General features: G+C 35.4%; 1 protein-coding gene across 9 annotated transcripts in view; it reads right to left on the reverse strand.

Annotated features, from left to right (window-relative positions):
- Nucleotides 1-24548, reverse strand: part of ANKIB1 (ankyrin repeat and IBR domain containing 1) — a 158952-nt gene that overhangs the window by 50486 nt on the left and 83918 nt on the right. For all 9 annotated transcript variants that reach the window (XM_063667575.1, XM_054493871.2, XM_054493872.2 and 6 more), the window contains 4 exons: nt 22747-22864; nt 8772-8980; nt 6959-7047; nt 916-1060 (listed from right to left, as the gene is read on the reverse strand). In XM_063667575.1, the coding sequence (XP_063523645.1) occupies nt 916-1060; nt 6959-7047; nt 8772-8980; nt 22747-22864 (561 nt within the window). The remainder of the gene's footprint in view (nt 1-915; nt 1061-6958; nt 7048-8771; nt 8981-22746; nt 22865-24548) is intronic.

Below are 24548 nucleotides of genomic sequence, written 5' to 3' on the forward strand. Positions count from 1 at the left end.
CACAGTGGCTCAAGCCTGTAATCCTAGCACTTTGGGAGGCTGAGGCAGGCGGATCACCTAAGGTTGGGAGTTGGAGAACAGCTTGGCCAACATGGAGAAACCCCATTTCTACTAAAAATACAAAAATTAGCCGGGAGTGGTAGCGGGCGCCTGTAATCCCAGCTACTCATAAGGCTGAGGCACAAGAATCGCTTGAACCTTGGAGGCAGAGGTTGCAGTGAGCTGAGACCACACCACTGCACTCCAGCCTGGGAGACAGAGTGAGACTCCATCTCCAGAAAAAAAAAAAAAAAAAAAAAAGTAGGACTTGTCTTTTAAAAGTTCACATATTAGACTCAGTAAAATCTGCACAAAGCAGTTAAGATGTAACTTTTAAATCACACACGCAAAAGAAAGTAACTTGCCTACACTTACAACTTCTGAAAAAGAATGAAGACCAAAAAAAGATGAAATAAACATTATAATTCATTATATAAACCTATTACTTGGAATAAAAATGATAATAAACTTCCAAGTTGGAATTCTTTATTTCCAAATATTTTATTTAGGAGCATGAAAGATAATGTCTTTTGGAAAACTTAAAGTAGGTAAAATCTAATTTGAACATTATCTTGATCAATCAGTTATTAAAGTGCAACAGGCAAATTAATGAAAAGTTCTGATAAATAGTTTTATTTTAAATTTTGTAAATGACCAGTACTTTAGCCTTTCCCCTTTCCTCTTATTATTATAAAATAACGCTTTAGCGTCAAACTTTATCACCATTCCTTTATGCAACTTTTCTGATAAAGTGTTTCTAACAAAAGAGCCATTATTTTGTTTTCAAAAATAAAACAAAAAGAAAAAATAATGTTATAAAGGTTTAATAAAATCAAAATTATGGAAATTGGACAGTTAATTGGCAGTATACCTTACCTTAATATCAAACTGTAGGTATCGTTTGTCCATCTCCTTTGAAACTACACTTTCTATGATATCCACAGGTACAAGTTGGAAGCAATCATATGCAGGGCAAAAAATGTTGTGAGCTTCACCTTCTTGAATTTTCAGATTCAAAAACCTATTAAAACGATCAATGGACATCAAAGGAGCAAGGATTTTAAGTTGTGCATACATTCTAAGGATTTTCCCTTTTCTTTCCTTTTTTTTAGAGACAGGGTCTCATTCCATCACCCAGGTTGGAGTGCAGTGGCACGATCACAGATCACTGTAGCCTCATACTCTTGGGCTGAAGCAATCCTCTCACCTCAGTCTTCTGAGTAGCTAGGCCTTCAGCTGCATGCTGCTATGCTGGGCTAATTTTTAAATTTTTGCTAGCGATGGGTCTTGCTATGTTGTCCAGTCTGGGCTCGAACCCCTGGTCTTAAGTGATTCTCCTGCCTTGGCCTCCCAAAGCCCTGGGGTTATACACATGAACTACTGTGCCTGGCCAATTTTCCTTTATGCTGAATTTTTTGTCAGAGTATAATTAAAATAATACCAACAAAAGTGTGAAACAGCAATTGTAATGCACATTATCTGTTAAGCCATTCATTTTATATATCAATATATATGCATACACATATATGCCTACACTCGTATGTTTTATATTTTATGTTTCTATTTTGCTTTATCCTCTCTAAAAATATGAAACAATTTGAAAAAGTATTTTTATTTAAAATTAAAAATTCAGAAATGTGGCGCAGAAAGGTCATATTCAATTCTCAATATGCTACAGCTTTAAAGAAAAGGGGGCAATGGTATAGAAATGAGCCATAGATAATTCAAGATATTTTGGGATGGCATTAAAATATAGCATAGTTTTTTGAAGAATAGGTTTATAGGTTTTCTCTTTATATTTCACTTAGATGAATATTAAAATAAGTTTTATTTCCTACTTAGGTATACTTGAGTAGTGAGGAAAAAATGCCCTGTAAAAAAGTAGCAAGAAGCTAGCCCAAGGTTAGATTAAAAGCAGGGTTCTTTTTTTTTCTTTCCTTTTCTTTCTTTTTTTTTTTTTTTTAAGGTGGGGTCTCTCTTTGCCTAGGTTGGTCTCAAACTCCTGGGATTAAATGATCCTCCCACCTCAGCCTCCTGAGTGAGTAGCTGGGATTACACGCATGTACTACCATGTCCAGCTAAAAGCAGGGTTCTGAGTTAGAAAATTCCAGATCTGCCACCAATAAGGCATATGATCTTAAGCAATTTATTTAACTGCTCTAAGCCTCAGTTTCACCATATGTAAAATGGAGATAATAATGTGAACTTCCCAGGGTTGTTAAACAGATTATATACGTGAAAAATCTACATGGTGTATGACATAGAGTTAAGAATTCATAAATTTTAGCAAGGATTATTATTGTTATTATTATTTAGTACTGCCCTTAGAAAAGCAAGAAACAAACTTCTGAAGTACAGATTACTGTATATTGAATTTAACACTTAAATCTAGAGAAAATAAATGGAAAACCAGGCAATTAAATCTAACTGCTTAGTCCTCACCATCAACATTTTGATTATTTCACTAACTATAGTATCTTTTTTCTTTAGTTCTCTCATTCTCTTAATTCCACTGCACTTAATAACAACAACAACAACAACAACAACAACAACAATAACAACCTTATTGAGACCTTGGCAGGCCCGTTCCCTTTGCTCCATCTTCTCTTTCATATCCTCGTCTGGGTAATTCATAGAAAAGAGAATCCCCAACAGTCAGTTCTCTCACTCCAAGTGCTCTCTACCATACCTCAAACCTAGCAGTATCTTTAGCATTCTTTCCTTTCTTCCCACTCACTTCTGTGAAAGGGAGAGCTTTCTCTTTACCCCCCAGGCTAATCCTCACATCCTCTGGCCAGCTCTGGGACTTGCACTATCCAATAACCTATCCTTTCTCTCTTTTACTTTCTAATGGCTCTTACCTTGGGCACAATAAACATGCTCAAGTTTTTCCCATTTTAAAAACCCTTACTAACCACATGCCTCTCTTCCATTTTCTTTTTCTTTCACATCAAAGTTTCTTGACAAAATAGTTTATGATGATCTGTTATTCCTTCCTCAAGCCCATCTCATTCACTTCTCAATCTGTAGCATCTGGCTGCTATCACCTCTTCACTGGGCCACAATGACTACCCATTAGCCCAACTTATTAAAGAATTCAGTTTTTATCTTCCTTGATTTCTCTAGAGCATGAGACACTGTGAACATTTCCTTCTTTCAAATTCTCTTTGGCTTCCAGGAATTAACTTTTTTTTTTCTTTGGCATTCTTCAACCTCTGGTAGATCCTTATCCATTTTTTCACAAGTGCCATTTTCACTCCTGTGCTAAGCAGTGATATACAAGGTATATAAGGTATACTGTGGCCTGGCGCGGTGGCTCACGCCTATAATCCTAGCGCTTTGGGAGGCCGAGGTGGGTGGATCACAAGGTCAGGGGTTCGAGACCAGCCTGACCAACATGGTGAAACCCCGTCTCTACTAAAAATACAAAAATTAGCTTGGTGTGGTGCCGGGTGTCTGTAATCCCAGCTACTCAGGAGGCTGAGGCAGGAGAATCACTTGAACCCGGGAGGCAGAGGTCACAGTGAGCTGAGATGGTGCCACTGCACTCCTGCCTGGGTGACGGAGTGAGACTCCAAATCAAAAAAAAAAAAAAAAAAAAAAGTCTTAAGACTAAAAGTAGAGAACTGTTAACTGTAGAGTTCCTTTTTCACATAACAAGATTCTCTTCTTTTTAGCTATGAATAGATTCCCTGGGAAGTTGTATAGTCCCTTGTCAAAGTTCACAGTTTGCTTAGACATAGTTACTAAATGATGATGTTTTGAATTTTATATATTTTAAAATATCAGAGAAGATTTAATCATCTCTGGGGAATTAAATTACAGAACTGAGAAGACCTCATTGAAGACAGGATCAGTTCTGTTGGCCATATTATTTCTCATCAAGACACAATTTAATAAAAATTTATGAGCAGAACATGGAGTTGATAAATGTCACTAAAAGAGATAAATCTGGGGCAAACCTTACCTATATTTTTATCTTGCAGGTAAAATTCACAGATGATATCATAGGTAGGCTCTCTCTGCTTATTACAATGCTTAGGAATATGATAATAAGTAACATTTATTGAGCGATTACTATATGCAAGATCCTGTTTTAAGCACTTTACATACATTAAGAAATTTAAGAAACTGATGATAATCCTAGGAAGCATGTACTATTATCACCACTTTATAGATTAGGAAACTGAGGAACAGGCAAGCTACCGATTACCTAAATCAACAACTAATAAATAGCAGAGTTGGAATTCACAACCCAGTGACCTAATGTATCCAGAACCTGAGCTCTTATCCTCAATATTAGCAAAGAAATTCTAGTCTGGCTAGAAAATAATAATTTCTATCTAATCTGTCGATTGATCGATCAATCAATCGACAGAGTCTTCTTCTGTTGCCCAGGCTGGAGTGCAGTGGTGTGATCATAGCTCACTGTAGTCTTGAACTCCTGAACTCCTGGGCTCAAGTGATCCTTCTGCCTCAGCTGCCCAAGTAGCTAGGACTACAGACATGTGCCACTATGCCTGGCTATTCCCTTTTATTTCAGCCCTTGGCATCGATACTTTAAAGCAGGGGGTGTCCAATGTTTTGGGTTTTCTGGGCCACATTGGAAGAAGAACTATCTTGGGCTACACAAAAAATACACTAACAATAATGACAGCTGATGAGCTTAAAACAAAAACAGCAAAAAAACAAACAAACAAACAAAAAAAACCTCATAATGTTTTAAGAAAGTTTATGCATTTGTGTTGGGCCACATTCAAAGCTGTCCTGGGCCACATGCAGCCTGTGGGCCACAGTTGGATAAGCTTGCACTAAAGCATCTAGCTGTACTAATAAAAAGTTTGGGAAGAATAAGATAGATTGAGGGGCTTTCAAACTATCTGAGGACCTTTAAAAATGATTCCTTGGTTTTAGATAGGAGTTTCTTTTTCTATGTGCCTATGAAAACACTGTGATAATTAAAAAATGATTTCATCAACATATCAATCACCCAACATGGAACTTCTTTTATTGGTGCTTGATTTGACAAAATTGGAAGGGGTGGAAAGGAGAATCCTAGGTAGGCTAGAAGGTACTAAGGAAACCAATAATTAGATCTTTCAAATTTAAATCTTACCATACATTTCTTATGGCTAGTTTGTGATGAGTTTGGGAGATAGTTCCTGTGATACAAGTCAAGTGAGGAAGGTCAATGAAGCTCAAAAAAACTCAAGAAAATCCCTGAGGGACTCAATTTTCATATATACACCAAGACCAACAGCTAACTTGGTAGAGCTCAGGTAGTACTTCCTAATTAAGTACAGTTAACAACTAAGATAAAGTTGTACCTGGGAAGTGTTTTCTGCCTCCACAACTGGGTTAAGGATAGCTTTGGATTGTGAGCTCTGACCTTTGTCAATTAGTTTACCTGTAACAGCTATACTGATCTGATTGTATCTAAGTAGACTTAGTAGAATCTAGTCTACGTCTTAAAAGGAACAACCAGATATCCTGACTTAAAAAGCAGTAGTTTTTTTCCCCCTCCAAATGAAATCTTGCCTCTTATTCCAATTTGGAAAACAGATAAAGAAATGTACTCAAAATCAAACCAGACACGTTGGGGGACTGAGGTGGGTGGATCACCTGAGGTCAGGAGTTCGAGACTAGACTGACCAACATGGCAAAACCCCATCTCTACTAAAAATACAAAAATTAGCAGAGCGTGGTGGTGTGTGCCTATAGTCCCAGCTTACTGGGAAGGCGGAGGCAGGAGAATCGCTTGAACCCGGGAAGGAAGACGTTGCAGTGAGCCGAGATCACACCACTGCACTTCAGCCTGGGTGACAGAGTGAGACCCTGTCTCAAAAAAGAAAAAAAAATCAGAATGACAGCTCAGCGGTTGCCTACAAATTGGGAGTGATCAAAGGAAGGCAGAAAGAGAAGAGTAGCAGGGATTCAATGGGAAATGAGGAAACCTGGGAATGACAGATTCTAAGGGTTGTGGTGATGGTTTCAAGGTTGTATATAGATATCAAAGCTTATCAAATTATTTATTTTAAATGTGTGGCTTTATGTATGTCAACTGTACCTCAACAAAGCTGTTTAAAAAGAAAAACTCAGAATATCTGCTCAGGTTCTTGCTCTCTTACCCACATAGTATTCTCTAGCTCCCTACACTTGCTAACTGATGCTCTATAAAACAAAAAAAAAAAGGTTAAAAACTTCTGATTTCTAAGATTTTCTTAAATACCAATGACATACCTCACTTAGGTCATCGAACAATAGCTTTGTGTGTCTCCAGAGATAATATGACATTACAGTGCTCATTATAGCAATCTTTGTTTAGAAACTTCTCTTGAAAAGTGCAACACGAGAGCAAAGTTAATGGATGGTGAAAAAGTATAAATCTTGAAAGGTAACGGGAAGGGTAAATAGAGATAAACACAAGAAGCAAAACAAATTTTCCATTGGTAAAATATACCCAACTATGTCTAGCTGAAACATTTAACTTTGCATTCACTAAAAAGAAATTTTAAACATCCATATTCTTACAGATTTTCAAGGCAATTTGGTTGTCACAAAAAATTGAGACAGCACAAAACCAAATGTTTAAGATTCCTGGGATATAAGACAAACTGATTCTTGCCTGAAATTTACATTAGATGTAATATAAATTAAAATACTAAGAAAAATTATTTGTATGCTTTGTTTCTAAAGGTACCTTACATTAAGCTAAATAGCATTAATTAAAATAGCTGGGGAAGACGTAAAAATAAAAACAAAAATATTTTTCCTTACTAGTAAAGTCTAAATTCATTTCTGTGTAACTCAGAAGTCAATATAAACAATTTGCATCATTAAATACTGAAAGCAAACAATTTTATTAACAAATCAGAGTGCTATCATGCAGTAAGAAATGCTAAGGTGCTCATATACTCACGACTCCCAACATCCTCTACAAAAGTCATGTCCACAGGGCATATCCACAGGGTCTTCAAATACAGAGATACTGCACATACAAATGTCACACTGGAGATGAAGAAGAACAATGATTTAAACAGAATGTACTTTTGAAAGAGAACAATACATTCATTTTGTTTACTTTTTTAAAAGGCAAAAATACTAGTACAGTAATTAAAATTTTTGAAAGTTACCTCTTTCAAAGTTTTAAGGACAGTTAGTGTGCCTTTCAGTAACAAATACCATGACTACCTCACTATAAACAAAAGTGGGATTTAAATGTTTTAATGCAAAAATCAAACCCTTAAATTCCAAATTTATGTATTAATCAGCAACTGTGTGTTTGGAAAAGGAAGTACAACAAACAAATCATTTGGGCCAACATCAAATTACATGTTGCAAAAAACCACTTCAGTATCATGCCCTTCACATTACACCTACCCTTCAAAATCTATGAAAATAGAGTAACTTTGTATTTATAATGCAGCAAGTCAGGATATCCACACTTTCCAGGGAGAGAACCCTGCTATAAAACTAAGTATTAGGCCGGGCGCGGTAGCTCACACCTGTAATCCCAGCACTTTGGGAGGCCGAGGTGGGCAGATCACTTGAGGTCAGGAGTTCAAGACCAGCCTGACCAACATGGTGAAACCCTGTCTCTACTAAAAATACAAAAATTAGCTGGGTGTGGTGGCGCTTGTCTGTAATCCCAGCTACTCAGGAGGCTGAGGCAGGAGAATCACCTGAACCTGGGAGGCGGAGGTTGCAGGGAGCCGAGGTCATGCCATTACACTCCAGCCTGGGCAACAAGGGTGAAACTCCGTCTCAAAAAAACCAAAAACACAAAACAACAACAACAAAAAACCCACCTACGTATTAAAACTATGCCATTTTAATAGCAAAAGCTGCAATCACTTTTGCGCCTACCTAGTATCTTCTAAACAATAGCGCTCTAGAAGCAAAATTTATCACATTACATATGCAAATTACAGGATTCTGTTTTCCAAAAAGGCACAGATAAAATGAGAAGCACTTTCATATTTATCACATATTTTGAGTGGCTGAGTCATTCAAGAAATATTAAAATCTCCTATAATAGCACACCAATGATATGCCAGTTAAAAATGCTGACAATGGCAGTACTGTTTCATAAAATAATAAAACACTTATTTCGGAAATGCATCTAGATAACAAACTCCAGAAGCTTTACTGAAACAAATACATAACTATCAATATATTGTGAATGCTTAAAAATTAGCTTTCAAGAAATTATAAAAAATGTTTTTGTATTTTTGGTTTACAGTGCCCATCACAAACTTATCTTTTTATATTTCAATATGATGTATATATGTGTGTATGTATTTTGAGATGGGGTCTTGCTATGTTGCCCAGCCTAGTCTTGAACTCCTGAGCTCAGGCAATCCACCCACCTTGGCCTCCCAAAGTGCTAGGATTACAGTCATGAGCTACAGTGCCTGGCCTGTATTTAAATCATTAAGCAATTGAAGTTTTAAGGGAAAATAAAATAGATGGTTTCCCTAAACTGTTTTAAGTTCTCTGTTTGGAAATGAGGAAAGAAAACCTTTTTTTTTCAGTCTATAATTCAGAGATCACAAAAACATTCTGTAATAATAAATATTTACTGAAGCATGGAAATAACTGAACCTTTCAAGAAAGGGATAGGATTCAATTACAAGACACAACCAGACACTCCATGGAACAATATTAAATCATTTGAATGTTAAAAGACTATAAACAAAGCTATGAGAAGTACAGTGAATACCAAACCATACCAAACTGGTGTCTAAATCCCCAGGAGATAAACTGATTTCATCCGGGGAGGTGACAGAAGAGCGCGTAGTCCTTGGAGTTCTTGGAGATGGGAGCGTGTCCCAGGCATTATACCCACTTGGTGGTGGAGTTGGCATTTGAACACCTGATCGTTGGCAGCAGTTCTCTGGGTTGGACATCCAAGCTTCAAGTAATTTCTCCCTGTCCCAGTCTTAAAGAAAAATGGAATGGATAGCTCTCAAAAAAGAAAATATGGTAATGTTTTAAAAGCTATATAATAAAAATATGAGAATAAATTACAAATTTTGGTCATCTAAAGAAAAAAGTATTTATATAAAAGTAGTAACTGCAAATGAATGTCTAGGTATGTTCTTGTTATTAGCGTTTTTACACAAAATTTAAGCTTTCATAATTGATCATGGCTTACAACCATGTCAAGATCTAGCAGTATGGTCAAAATTTCCAGTACTTTCTACTAACAATCAAAACAGGTCACTCACACATCACTCTTGGAATTCAGTACATTTTCGCTGACATAGGTTTAATTTAGCTTCTTTACTCTTTCCAAAAAAATATATAATTTTTAACTGTCCTCACTGGCATCAAGTTGTAAAATGATTACATAGTTCACTATAGATATGTCAAAATGCCAATAGCAGGTCCTAAAAATCATTTAATAAACAGCTTGAAAGCAGAAGAAACTTCTGAAGAAATTAGAGTTATAAATAAAGTTTTAGTGAATTAGGTATAAATTCTATATTAAGTGATCTTGAACCTGGCTTAACTAAAAAAAATTATCTTCCTACTGTGAACATTTTAAAAATTGCCAAGTAAAACATACTATAATGTCTAGAGCCATAAAAACCTAACCCTTTAAAAACAACAAACTAATACATTCAATTACTTTGCTAGGTGTTTTACATAATTTCATTTATTCCTCCCAGCAAACTTTTCAATTATTATTTAGGCGAAGAAATCAAGACTGAAGGAAGTTATATAACTTGTCCAAGCTCACACAGAGATTTGAAACCAATTTCTGTGATTCCAAAGCCTGTGTTCGTCCCATGATCACACACTATTTCTGAGAAGAGTAAAGGGTAAATTATTCACAGTAGGAACATTCCATAAAATTTTATAGCTTAATACAAATAACTGGAAATTTTCTACACAAGGTTTTTTTTTTTTTCAACTATATTAAGCCAATGTGTTTGGCAGTTTAACAAGATAAATATGACTTTGGCATGCAATGAAAATAGAAGGAGTATATTTCCAGGTAGGGAAAATAAACAATTACGTATATAAATACAGATGCTCCTTGACTTACGATGGGGTTAAGTCCTGATAAATCCACTGTAAACTGAAAATATGACAAGTTGAAAATGTGTGGTTGACTAGGAGCTATGGCTCACTACTGTCACCCAGCATCTCAAGAGTAGTGTGGTTTCTACTGAATGCATATTGGGTTAGCACCATTATAAGTCAAAAAATTGTAAGTCAAACCATCCTAAGTCAGGGACTATCTGTGTATATACAGAGTTTTTCTGGTGATTATTTTACATAAGCAGAATATCGTATAAACTTTTTCTCCTTTTCCCACTTAATCAACCGGAAAATCTCTCCAAGTAAACTAGTTTAACATTATTTCCTTCTTTTTAATGACTACATATTAATCCACTGTGTGAAACAATTTGTGTATCACGATTTATTCAAATATCCCCCTACTTTGTTTACAATTTTTTTTGCCATAACAATGAGGTTGCAATCTACATCAGTGCAGTTATAAGTATATATTCATGTTTATATTGGTATTTCCTTGGTATAAATTCCCTGAAATGAGACTAATGAGTCTAAGGCCCATCATGTTTTTAAAAGAAAATGCTCGATGGCTTTTCAAAAAGGTTATGACAAAATTTTTTTTTTTTTTTTTTGAGACAGGGTCTCGCTTTGTCACCCAGGCTGGAGTAGAATGGCATGATCTTGGCTCACTGCAGCCTCTGCCTCCTGGGTTCAAGAGATTCTCGTGCCTCAGCCTCCCAAGTAGCTGGGACTACAGGCATGTGCCACCACTCCAGTCTAAGTTATATATATATTTTTTAGTAGAGACAGGGTTTCACCATGTTGCCCAGGCTGGTCTCAAACTCCCGACCTCAAGTGATCTGCCCACCTCGGCCTCACAAAGTGCTGGGATTACAGGCATGAGCCACCAAGCCTGGCAGGTTATAACAGTTTTTACTTCTGTCAGCAATGAGGAACCTTACCAGTTTCTTCTACAGCAATGGGTGTTACAGTTCTTTTAAACATTTATAAACTTATAGTTCACTGTTATTTTAATTTGCATTTTCTTCACAATGGATGTATTCAAACATCTTTTGATGTGTTTGTTGGCCATTTGGACGTGCTCTTCTATGAATTACCTATCCATATCTTTTCACCATTTTGGCACTGGGGTATTTACCAATTTCTTGTCAATTTAAAGAACGCTTTTGTATAAAATAAACATTAGCTAATATTGTTTCCAAATCAAAATTATGTTTCCTTACTTTGTTTATGGTATACTTACAACAAAAATTTAAAAATCCAATATACTTTAATATGTCTATCTCTTCTTTAGCTTTCTTGTCTTAGAAACTCAGAGGTTTTTCTCTGTCCTTAGATTTACCTGTAAGTCTCCTAGACAAATTGATGAATTGACTTTACATCCCTCATCCTTTTTTTTCTTGGTATTCCAATGGCCAGTCATATTAGGGCCATTTAATGAATTATATATCCTTTCCCCACTGATCTATAATGTCATCTTTACGTAAATTATATTCCCAAATACTGTAAATTGGATTTATTATTCTGTTTCAATGGTCTATTTGTCTAGATTTGAACAAGTGCCATGCTGACTGAATTACAGTGGCTGACAGCGTGTTCTCTTTTCTGGTAAGGCTAATTCTTTTCACTGGAACTGAATGAGCATACCTGATATCTGTGACCCTCAGGAAACTGAGGAAGAGCTGAACAGGTAGGCCTCTTATTTAGACCCAAGGTTGGGCTCAGAGTTCAGAGAGACAGCTGCAGAGAGACAGCTGCATTACAGAGAATCAGGATTAGCACAAAAGATTTCTTGGGACAAAAAAAGCCATCATTAAAAAAAAAATTCAGTGGCCAAATTAAGAGAATGGTCCCATTTGAAACACAAATTAATGTTCTTTAAGGCCAAGGGAGAAAAAACACTTCAAAGTAAAGAAAACACTTACCAAAAAAACTAGAATTTTCTGATTAAGATAATACATGTAATTGAGCGCTCATCATTAAAAAAAAAAAAACAAAAAAACCCTACAACCAATCAAACTCAAGAAAAGGAAGAAGGTGATAAAGGCAAAGTAGAAATTAAACATTAGAAATTATTGATAGAAAAAATGATAGACAACCTATAAATGATAGACAACCTATAAACTTTTTTTCCTATAAAGGAAAAAAAGACAAAAATCAAAGAACTAAAAATAAAAACCAAGGCAATCGGGAAAACTCAGCGTATACACATTGAAATTGAAAATATGATACAGCTATATGTAGAGAGAAAATTAAAAGAACTGTGACAAAATGCAATGTCTTTCAAACTGTAAACTTATTTAAGGGCAGAGCTTGTACCTATATTGCAATCGATTATATCTCCGTTACTTGGCCTAGAGCCTAGTTTAAAGTGTATATTCAACAGAAATCTGTTGAACCAACAAATCAATATAAAACCACATGCTCCTATTATTTAAATCTAACTGAAGTAGATAATATTCCAGGAAATTGTAAATGATTACAGCTGAAGAACTCATGAAAAGGTAGTAATTCTGAGCAGACTAATAACATTGGGAGAAACTGAATACAGTAATTATTTATTTAAAAAGTATAGGGTTCACATGGTTTCATAAGCAAACTTTAAAAAATTTTTGGCCGGGTGTGGTAAAAAATTTTTGGCCGGGTGCGGTGGCTCACGCCTGTAATCCCAGCACTTTGGGAGCCCAAGGCGGGCGGATCACGAAGTCAGGAGATCAAGACCGTCCTGGCTAACACAGTGAAACCCCATTGCTACTAAAAATACAAAACAATTAGCCAGGCGTGGTGGCAGGTGCCTGTTGTCCCAGCTACTTGGGAGGCTGAGGCAGGAGAATGGCATGAACCCAGGAGACGGAGCTTGCAGTGAGCCAAGACAGTGCCACTGCACTCTAGCCTAGGCGACAGAGCAAGACTCAGTCTCAACAACAAAAAAAAAAAAAAAAAAGAAAATTCAAGTATAAATTAATTCTTGTGTCCTTGCATAAGCATAAAGAAAAAGGAAGATTCATATATATATATATATTTTTTTTTTTTTTTTTTTTTTTTTTGAGATGGAGTCTCACTCTGTCGCCCAGGCTGGAGTGCAGTGGCGCGATCTTGGCTCACTGTAATCTCCGCCTCCCAGGTTGAAGCAATTCTCCTGCCTCAGCCTCCCAAGTAGCTGGGATTACAGGCGCCCACCACCACGCTCAGCTAATTTTTGTATTTTTAGTAGAGATGGGGTTTCACCATGTTGGCCAGGCTGGTCTTGAACTCCTGACCTCAGGTTATCTGCCCGCCTTAGCCTCCCAAAGTGCTGGGATTACAGGCGTGAGCCACCACACCCAGCCAAGTCACATAGATATTTTTAAAAAGCTATTATAGAAACCTGAAATGCCAAAACCTAACCTAAAGCAAATCTTGACATTATCAGCACAAATAACGACATGTAAAATGCAGAATTATTAAAAACAATTATATACACATAACTCAAACATTTAATAAAACATATATATTAATTTCCTCATCTTTTTTTAATTTTTATTTTTTTTGAGGCAAAGTCTAGCTCTGTCACCCAGCCTAGAGTGCAGTGGGGCGATCAACGGCTCACTGCAGCCTTGGCTTCCTGGGTTCAAGTGATCCTCCTACCTCAGCCTCCTGAGTAGCTGGGACTTACAGGCATATGCCACCACACCCAGATTTTTTTTTTTTTTTAATTTTTTTGTAGAGACAAGGTCTCACTATGTTGCCCAAGTATGTCTGGAACTCCTGAGCTCAGGTGATCTTCCTGCCTTGGCTCCCCAAGTGCTAAAATTACAGACGTGAGCCACTACACCTAGCCTTAATAATCTTTTATGTAGGGCCAAGCCCTTTTCTTTGACTTATCATTCTCCTTCTATTTCCTATTTCTTGCCTAAACTACACCCACAAAACATTGTCCATTTCTCATTGTTATTTTCTTAGATTAAGATTTAAAACACATTCAGATAGCAATATGAATGTAAAGGCCTAGATTTTTACGATCTCCTCCCTTTTTTTCAGTTATTTCACTCATGCATAATTTAGTCAGAAAAATTTTAAAATGAACTTGCCTTTATCATGACTTTCCAAAGCCTCCAACTTAGATTTCAATAAATAACTATTTACTCATATTTTATCAGTAACATTCCATTATATTATGTAATTACAACAAGGTGTACAACTGAGATAATCAGGTTTGTTAACTGGCATGCAATTCAAGCCAGGTGCATGGCAATTCTGAAAAGGAGCCCCCCAGACAGAAGCATTCAGTCTGTTTGACAAACAGAATCCTGAAAGTTAAGTTGATGTGGGTTAAGACAGCATTTACTGTATTATAATGTCAAAATCTACATAAAATATCATTAATAGGAAACGAAATATGCATAACATATACCCCAAGCCCAAGTATGCCTTATTCCTGGAATATAAGAACACCTGAACATTAGGAAAGAAATTTATAATACCAATGTATCAAAGAAGAAAATCGGTATTATCATTTTTAAAAAAGATCTGGAAAAAGACAATCTGAAAAATTACTCCTGAATTTTTAAAAAGAGAGCTCTTAAATAGTAAGAAAAAGATATTGTTTTAACACGATAAACAGAATCTCTTTCAAACCAATAGCCTAATTCTAATTTAAAACACAAAAGCCATTCTCAGAATTTCAATTATCTATTCACTGATGCATTACAAGAATCTATTTCTTGCTTAAATGATTCTGAGCTCTAGACAACTTCTCCATTTGGAATTCTCAAAGTTTACTGCTTAGTACACAGTAAAGGACAAATTGGTGACTGAATGAATTTCCACTTAAGCCAAGAAAATAATAAGCATCACTTATAATGTTACATAGGAGTGCTAGCCAATGTAATTAAACAAGATAAAAGATATGGGAAAGCTGCAGGAACAATTATCATTATTTACAAATGATAGGATAGCCCTCCTGGTAATCTTAAGAAAACCATAAAGGAAACTCTGAATATAATAGAGTTCTACTTCTGGTAATGGCAAAGTAGCTACTATCAGACCAACTCTCCTACAGATAACAGCTACAAATATTGGACAAAATGTAAACCACAACTATCTGAGGACACTAGAGAGCAACCAAAAGCAGGCAGAAATTGGAGGGGAGTTAATGTCTGACAAAATGAAAAAGCACTGTATGAGTTTCTATTTGTACAAGTTTTTCTCTGTGGGCAGACAACATTTGGCACAAGGACAGAAACTTGAAATTTTACTAGCTTAAGAACCTGAGATTAGATTCAGGGTGACCAGAGCACTTTGGACATGAGGGAGGATATCCTAGAAAGGAGAGAGCCACAGGAAGCACAGATTCTGGATATAGCCTCTCCAAATCTCAAACTGAAGCCTACATATAATGCCTACAGCAATATACTCTTAATTGTCTAAGATCCAATTCCAAATTACTAGACGTGGAAAAACTGGAAAATGTCAGAAAATGCAACAGTGGACACCAACCTTGAGGTAATCCATATACTGGAATTAGTAATCACCATGGATTTAAATAACTTTATGATCAAGAACATAAAGAAAAATAGTTTGTAAAGTACAAAAGGCAAGGAAAACTAAGTAAATAAATGAAAGCCATAAAAAAGAACCAAGTGTAACTTCTAGAACTGAAAAACAATTCTAAAAAAAATGTTTTACTGTGTTGGCTTAACAGCAGTTTAGAGATAAAAAAGAGATCAGAGAGAAAATCTGGTGAACTTGGAGACAGAAATGATCCAATCTGAAGAACAGAGAAAAAAGATAGATTAGTTTATTTAAAATACATATGGCTGTTTAAAGCAAAAATTATGACACTGCATTGTGATATTTATGATTATGTACTATAATAATGATAGCATAAGGGATGGGGCAATGTACCCCATACATAGTTGCAAGATTCTTACATTTTATGGGAAGTGGTACTACACTAATGCTAAATAGACTATAAAATGATAAGAATATATACAACAGCCCAGAAAGCAGCATGTTAAAGAATAAAATGCAAAGAAGAATTAGCTAAAAACCCAACAGATAATTAAAATCAAATGCCAAGATTATTCAACTAATTCAAAATACAACAGAGAAGGAGGAACAGAGAGCAAAAAATAAAGAGACAAACAGAAAACAAACAGTGAAATGGAAGACCTAAATTCAACCACAACAATATTACATTAAATGTAAATGGACTAAACAGTCCATTAGAATGGATAAAGAACTCAACCAAATGCTATTTACAAGATATTCAAATAGCATAAAAAAGCCGAAGTGCTATATTAATATCAGATAAAGAAAAAATAGTAAAAAAAGATAAGGGACATTTCATGGTGAGAAAAGAGTCAGAAAGACATAATTATAAATGTATATGAGCCTAATATCAGAGTTTCAAAATAGATTAAGCAAATTGACACCATTAAGGAGGAGCTATATACAAATCCACATTCATAAACAGAAATTTTAACATCCCTCTCTCATCAACTGATGGAACTAGTCTTTAATTTTTATTAGTAAAAACAAGGACAATTTAAAGAACACCACTGACCTTAATTAACATTTATAGAACACGATGATGAACAACTTCACAATTACATCCTTGTCAAATGCACATGATATAGAGTCATCAAGACAGATTACATGCTTAAACGAGCCTCAACAAATTTCCAAAGACTGAAATCTTAACCAGTAAAACTGAAGTGAAAACAATAAGACATCCAGAAAAATCTCAAGTCAGGGAGGTCAGAGAGGACATCCCTAGGGAAATGGCATGGAGTGGACATCTAAAGATGAGTGGGAGTTAACCAGATAAAAGGGGGAGGGAAAGACATTCTAGAAAGATAGAATACAGCATGTTCAAAGGCCTGTGGCAGGAGGGAGGGTAACACCCTTGTGAAATTAAAAAGGTCAATGTAGCTACAGCATGGGACTAGAGGGGAAGCACTGTATGAGATAAGGCTAGAGAAACAGGCAGGGGCTCAGTCATGCAGGATTTAAAAAAAATAAACACTTCCATTTTCAGTTTAGGAGTGATAGGCAGTCAATGAAAAATCGGGACTAGAGATAGGAAGAATAGGTTGTCATGATTAGATTTGATAAGATTATTCTGACTTTCTTCTGTAGTGTAGTTGAGAGATGATAGCAGCTAGTGGAAATGAAGAAAAAGGGAGAAGTTTAAGATTGGGGAGGTGAAACTGACAATTAAGTGATGACAGGATAGGAGAGGAAATGTCGAAGTTGGTGTTCCAGGTTTCTGCCTAGAATACCCAGTTGGTTGGCTGGCGCTGCCATCTATGGAGTTAGGGAACACCAGAGAACCAGGTTCAGTTCCAAGAACTGATCTTAGTTTAAAACACGATGAGTTTAAGGTAGCTTTGAGATAGACTGGAAGGGTTTTCACATAGGCAATTATATACAGTATGAAATATGGAGCTCAGAAGAGAGGTCTAGTCCAGGGGGGAGAAATGTATTATTTCCAAAAGTCTTGGGAGAAGGTAACATTTCCCAGGAAAAGAACAGAATGAGAAGAGAAGATGTGGGAACACGAATGTTTAATTGCTTGGAAGATGATGAACCTCCAAAGGAGTTAAAAATAATGCTTCAATACAATTTTATTCTAAGCACAAGCAAATTAGCCTCAGTCACATATTTTGTAAATTATATTCATTTTTTCATTAGGTAATATTCAATTACATAAGTTACTTTTATTACTGGGGAAATACTCAGAGAATGACCTTTGTATTCCTAACATAGTCCTTCTTAAAATTCAACTCCATTTAACAAATACTGCTAAATATTTATGCCATCTGCTTAATCTACATCAACTTCATTACCTTGGGATTATATTTGACAACATAGTATAATACTCAAAACTATTTTCCTGTATAAAAATGAATGAATGTTATCAAGGATACAATCTATAAATCTTCCTAATGGTTCAGATTAATAGCTCTAAAACACAGCCTGTCCTGGCTTTAAGAGCAATTATAGTAAACTGTAGTTATGTGCACTAACTCACAAGCATCACTTATCTCTGTAAATCTTATTTGCTTATCAAATGTCATTGATACTACCTAAACAACAGAGAAGAGATGCTCACTTGAAAACCTGAATTAGCCTCTATTTTACGCCCTAATAGGGGAATGAAATACAGAACAATGCTTTAGTAAGTTATCAATGCCAAGCACGAAAATTCAGTTGGGTTTCATCTTATTGTAAAACAATTAATTTAGGAAAATATCAATGTTTAAATAGAGTTGATCATTTAATAATATTTAATGATACAATGTGTAAAAAATAGGGATAAAAATGTTTGTTTTAATTATGGTGAAATTATAGGTTAAGTTAGATTCCATATGATACTATAGCTTAAGAGTTATGAACACTATATGATTTGGCTGAATGTAGAGACCTTTGGCAAAGATGGCTATCTGTACACAAAAATGCTATAGTGTAGACACATTTTTTTTGTTTGCAGTTAGGTATGGCCACATGACAGTGAGGTGTGGCCATGTGACTGAATTCTGGTCAATGAATGAAATACGTGCAGGAGTGACAAATGCCACTTCCAGGAGTGGCTCATAAAACTTCCCACAATTGTTCCTTCAGGCTCTTTTCTCTTTCTGACTAGCTGGCTACTGTAACTAGTAGACCTAGATAACCCCCAAGACAACCTCAGAAGTGATGTTGTTGGCCAGGCACGGTGGCTCATGCCTGTAATCCCAACACTTTGGGAGGCCGAGGCAGGCGGATCACTTGAGGTCAGGAGTTCCAGACCAGCCTGGCCAAACCCCATCTGGTGAAACCCCATCTCTACTAAAAATACAAAAATTAGCCCGTCATGGTGGTGTGCACCTGTAATCCCAGCTACTCGGGAGGCTGAGGCAAGAGAATCGCTTGAACCCAGGAGGCAGAGGTTGCAGTAAGCCAAGATTGTGCCACTGCATTCCAGCCTAGGTTGACAGAGTTAGACTGCCTCAAAAAAAAAAAAAAAAGAAATTATTTTGTTTAAGATGGCAAGGTTCCAGTCAGTCTCAGTCCCTGACCAGAGTCCACATCCTACCTAATCTAAATGGAAATGCTCTGGACTATTACATGATTAAGAAACGTTTACTGTATTTAATCCTACATTTTTGTTCAGCAGCAGCCTATCCTAACCAGTACAACTATGACGCAGTGGTTCCCCAATGATGACCAGCTTCTCCTTTTCTGCCAGCTCTACATTATATTTAAATGCAGACCTTGCATTTTAAAAATCTCAAGCAATGGACAGAGTATACCTTCTGGTGCTATGAACCCTAACATAATGAAACACAATTTAAGGTATTTTGTGTTTCTGTACAAGTTTTTTACATTATGACTATTAAGCATTATTATAGGCTAAAAAGAAAATATTTCGTTTTTTGTTTTTGTTTTTGTTTTGAGACAGTCTCGCTCTGTGCCCCAGGCTGGAGTGCGGTAGCATGATCTCGACTCACTGCAAGCTCCACCTCCCGGGTTCACGCCATTCTCCTGCCTCAGCCTCTTGAGTAGCTGGGACTACAGGCGCCCACCACCACTCCCAGCTAATTTTTTGTATTTTTAGTAGAGACGAGGTTTCACTGTGTTAGCCAGGATAGTCTTGATCTCCTGACCACATGATCCGCCCTCCTTGGCCTCCCAAAGTGCTGGGATTACAGGCGTGAGCCACCGCGCCCGGCCAAAAATATTTTGTTTTTAAAAACTATTCAGAATTTCTAAATTTGCTTTTTTTACTCAGGTCTAAAATTTTTTCTATAGAATTTACTTTGAAGTTTATAAACATGGCAATAAAAAATATAATTTTACAACAAAAACACTGGTTTTCAAAAAATATAAAAAAATATTTTTGGCATATTATCTATTCATTCCAAAACTGTTTTCTGAGTGATTAATATATATTAGGTATTATGGAAACAAAAAAAAAATTAAAAGTTGCCATTTCAAGGAGCTTCAAGGTTAATATAAAAGAAAAGAAGCAAATAAAGAGATTACAATATTCCATTCTAAGTGTATGACACATATATGCATGGGATAAAATAGGAATAGACCCGTTATATGGGTCCCAATTGAGACTTCGGAAGACACACTCAGGAAAGGTTTCCTAGAAGAAATGATGTCTAAGGACAATTCGGAGTGGGAAAGGGAAAGAAATGGGAAGACTGACAGTCCAGGTAAAGATTATGTGTCATAAAGTCTACTAAAAATTTTGGATGATTTTAAGTCTGTAGCAAGCCAGTGAAGGGTTTTCAGCAGGGGAATGACATGCTCAGGTTTCCATTTTAAAAGAACACAATAGTGGCAGTATGAGAAATTAGTTGGGTAAAAGAAGAATGGTAAAACTGGAGACTGGGACTCTGGGAACTTCAATTTAGATGAAAAGTAATGACAGCCTTAAGTCAGTGGCAGTGGGAATTGAAAGAGCTAGGGAGGGTGAGAGGAGGCTGAAAGATAATTAGAAAGAGAAATAATGGGACTGTGGCCAAATATAATAGAGACAGAGGACTAAAATATGACTTTCAAGTTTCTGGCTAGGAAAATTAGGTGAATATTGCTACCCACTAATCAATACAATGGGAGAAATGATGAGTCCAGCTGTGATCATCCATAGATTGTGAGAAATAATAGGCTTTTAGAAATACAGTAGAATACTTGATTAAAGTCAGAATGTAGACACAATCTTTACTGTTTAGGTGGTTTTTGAAGCTACCGATTTTATGAGATAAATGTGCACAGCAATCTTTCTCAGAGAATGGTCCACTTGGTAGACTTGTTCACAACACATATTTTTAGGCCTTATACTAGACCTAATGACTTAGATTCTCTGGGGTTATTCCTAGGAATCTACATTTAGTTTCCCAGGCAATTCTTATTTACATTAAAATTTAAGAGCTACAGGTATATAAGGTGGGAAAAGAATGGCAATTGTAGAACTGTCGGAAACATCAATACTGAAGGTAGGCTGGGTGTGGCGACTCATGCCTGTAATCCCAGCACTTTGGGAGGGCGAGGCGGGTGGATCACCTAGACTGGGAGTTAGATACCAGCCTGGCCAACATGATGGAACCTTGTCTCTACTAAAAATACAAAAATTAGCCGGGTGTGGTGGTGTGCACCTGTAATCCCAGCTACTAAGGAGGCTGAGGCATGAGAATTGCTTGAACCTGGAAGGCAGAGGTTGTAGTGAGCCAAGATCACACCACTGCACTCCAGCCTGGGCAACTGAGCAAGACTCTGTCTCAAAAAAAAAAAAAGAAAAGAAAAGAAAAAAGTGTGTTTCTGTGTGTGTGTGTGTATATATGTATTATATATTTTATATATAATTATATATTTTATATATAATTATATGTATATTATATAATATATTTTATATATAATTATATATATTTTATATATAATTATATATATTTTATATATAATTATATATATTTTATATATAATTATATATATTTTATATAATTATATATATTTTATATATAATTATATATTTCATATATAATTGTATATATATTTATATACAGTTATATATTTATATAATTATATATATTTATATACAATTATATATATTTATATAATTATATATATATTTATATACAATTATATATATTTTATATATAATATATATATTCCATATATATCTTTTTTTGGTAGTGATTCTGGAGGGTTATATACCACATTATTAACAGTGGTGATCAACAAATGATAAAATAGGGAGTTTTATATTTTCTTCTGATCAAAAGATTATATAAAAATTTTGGAAGGTGGCATTCTATTTTAGTACAGATCATAAAGTTTTATAGTTAAAATAGCCAGCTAGGGCCTCAAAATGACTGGAATAGAATAGCCATTTACTTTTCTTTTTAAATGTATTTTTAGTTTTTATTTTTTAAATTCTGCATTTACCTTTATCTTTTTAAGAATATTTTTAAACCAGAAAATACTTTTCTTTGAAACCAGCCAAAATGTCAAATATCGTGGGCAATGAGAGGATCCAATCCAGCATGTGAGAGCTCCTGGAATGCCTGTCATAAGGATTATAGAGAACTTAAACTGAGCACTTAGGAAAATTTTCTTATACAAAGTTAGTTATGTCTAAAAAACAAAACAAAACAAAACAAAAAACAAGAAAACCACCCTTAAAAGGGACAATATATTTCCAAGGTGACCCTTTAACTTCACTTTGTGTACTTCATGGGGAGAAATAGCTACTATATAAAATAAATACAATTGACAATACTAATAGCACAATTCTTAGGTATTTAATTGAACTACCATAATTTTATACTTGAATGACTTCAGCAAAAATTAATGTCAAAACCAATGCTAGGACTATGGATTTCAATGCTCAATCTCACTCAAATTAGACACATTTCTAAAATTAGACAATCTATAATTTGCTTTAGTAGCTCAATTTCTAAAAAGAATTTTCCAGTTTCTCCTCTTAGATATATGCCAATTTATACTTCAAAATACAAGATGTTATGAGGAACTGAGTATAGAAGTAACAACTGCACAAAACACAACTTAGGCTTTTTTAACAGACCATTTTGTTCTGTATTCAAATACAAAAATAGCCCTTTTAAAAACTCAGAAGTTTCAAAAGTTACTCATGTTCTTAGAAGCATAAGACATTTCTTTCATTACCATGAGCTCGAAGTAAAGCTTCAGCAGTAAAGAGAGGAGCCTGAAGCATGTCTGCAGTTTCCACAATAAGCATATCTTTTAGTCTACGAAGATCCTGAGGCCTTAATCCTTCATATGGCTTTGAAAAGAAAAAAAATAAAGTTAAATGGGCATTATACTCATAGGAAGTATCAAAATGCCTATAAACAATATATAGTCAGTCCTATGTATCCACGGTTCTGCATTCCACGGATTGGATCAATTGTGGATTGAAAACATTTGGGAAAAAAAATGGTTGTGTCTATACTAAACATGCACAGACTTCTTTTCTTGTCATTATTCCTTAAATAACACAGTATAACAACTAATTACATATTATTTGCATTGTACTAGTTATTATTATAACTAACCTAGAGATGATTTAAAGTATATGGGAGGATGTGCATACGTTATATGCAAATACTACCCCATTTTATATAAGGGACTTGAGTATCTGTGGGTTTTGGTATCCACGAGGGTCCTGAAACCAATCCCCAAGGATACTGAGGGATGACTGTACATGATTATCATTTAAAGTCGTCCTATTTAAATTTAGTTATTAAAGTTCAAAAGGCTTTTTTAATGCTCCACTATCATGGACTTCAAACTGCTTTTTCACAAGTCTCTTTCATGCTGTAAAGCAGATACTGGGACTCATGTACCTTATCATTCTAAAAATAAAATATCATAGTATAATGGCAAGACCATCTTATCTTACAGTTTTAAAATTTTGGATTATACAAAAAGTATTAGAAACAAAAACCTATAATTCCACCATTGAGCAATAATCATTACTCAAGTTCTTGGGTATTATTGTCCAGTCTGTTCTTTCTGCAAATCAACTGGGTATGAATATATATGTTCACTTAGGCACAGTTTTGGGTATCCTATCAACATAAAAGAAATGGAGCAGAACTTGGCGAATGCCCATAGTCTCAGCTACTAGAGAGGCTGAGAAGTAGGAGGATCACTTGAGCCCAGGAGTTTGATGCTGTAGTGTGCTATAAACATGCCAGTGAATAGCCACTGCAGTCTAGCCTGGGCAACATAGTAAGACCTCATTTTTTTTTTTTTTAAAGGAAAGTTAACCAAAACTTTTCTATATAGGAATACTATTAAATAAGAGAAAGAAGCACTGCAATTTAATGCAAATTATCTTTAGAAAAGCCCCAAACTATCACATACAATTTGCTTTTAAGCTAATTTATGAAACATGAGTTCTACAAAAACCTAATAAACTCTTTAATGGTTAAATTAGTACTACTCATTCCAGTAAAGAAGTCATACATTGCTTCTAGAAAATGTATTCCAAATCCAGACTTGGGATTCTGGGTACCTCTCCTTGCCTCAGCAATGACAGTGAATATTTCTTGATATTTCTAATGGTGGCAACTGTATATTTCCTGGTCTTACATCCTAAATGTTCTTTTTCAGGTTAGCCATCATTTGACTTTATTTATGTTGAACCAAATAGGGAGAGAGAAAATGGTGAATTTAATCATGATTCTCCAGATTAGTGTTATCTAGAGAATGACAGTGCAAGTAACTTATGGGGGAAAATTAGCTTTGCTTGCAGTTCTGACATGACATATCTGAAGATTTAATTTTAGGTAAATTAAGAAAGAAGGGATAATATGAAACAATCTGCATAGATCCAGTTTTTTAAAATGCACACAGTTTTAAACTTCAATAGGTAACAGTGGAAGAAAAATAATTCTTAAAGGACAAAGATACACTGCCTTCATGAACATATATCCACTCTGAATCTTCACAACAGAACTGTA

Source organism: Pongo pygmaeus, chromosome 6 (assembly GCF_028885625.2).
Source record: "Pongo pygmaeus isolate AG05252 chromosome 6, NHGRI_mPonPyg2-v2.0_pri, whole genome shotgun sequence".
Lineage (NCBI taxonomy): Eukaryota > Metazoa > Chordata > Mammalia > Primates > Hominidae > Pongo > Pongo pygmaeus.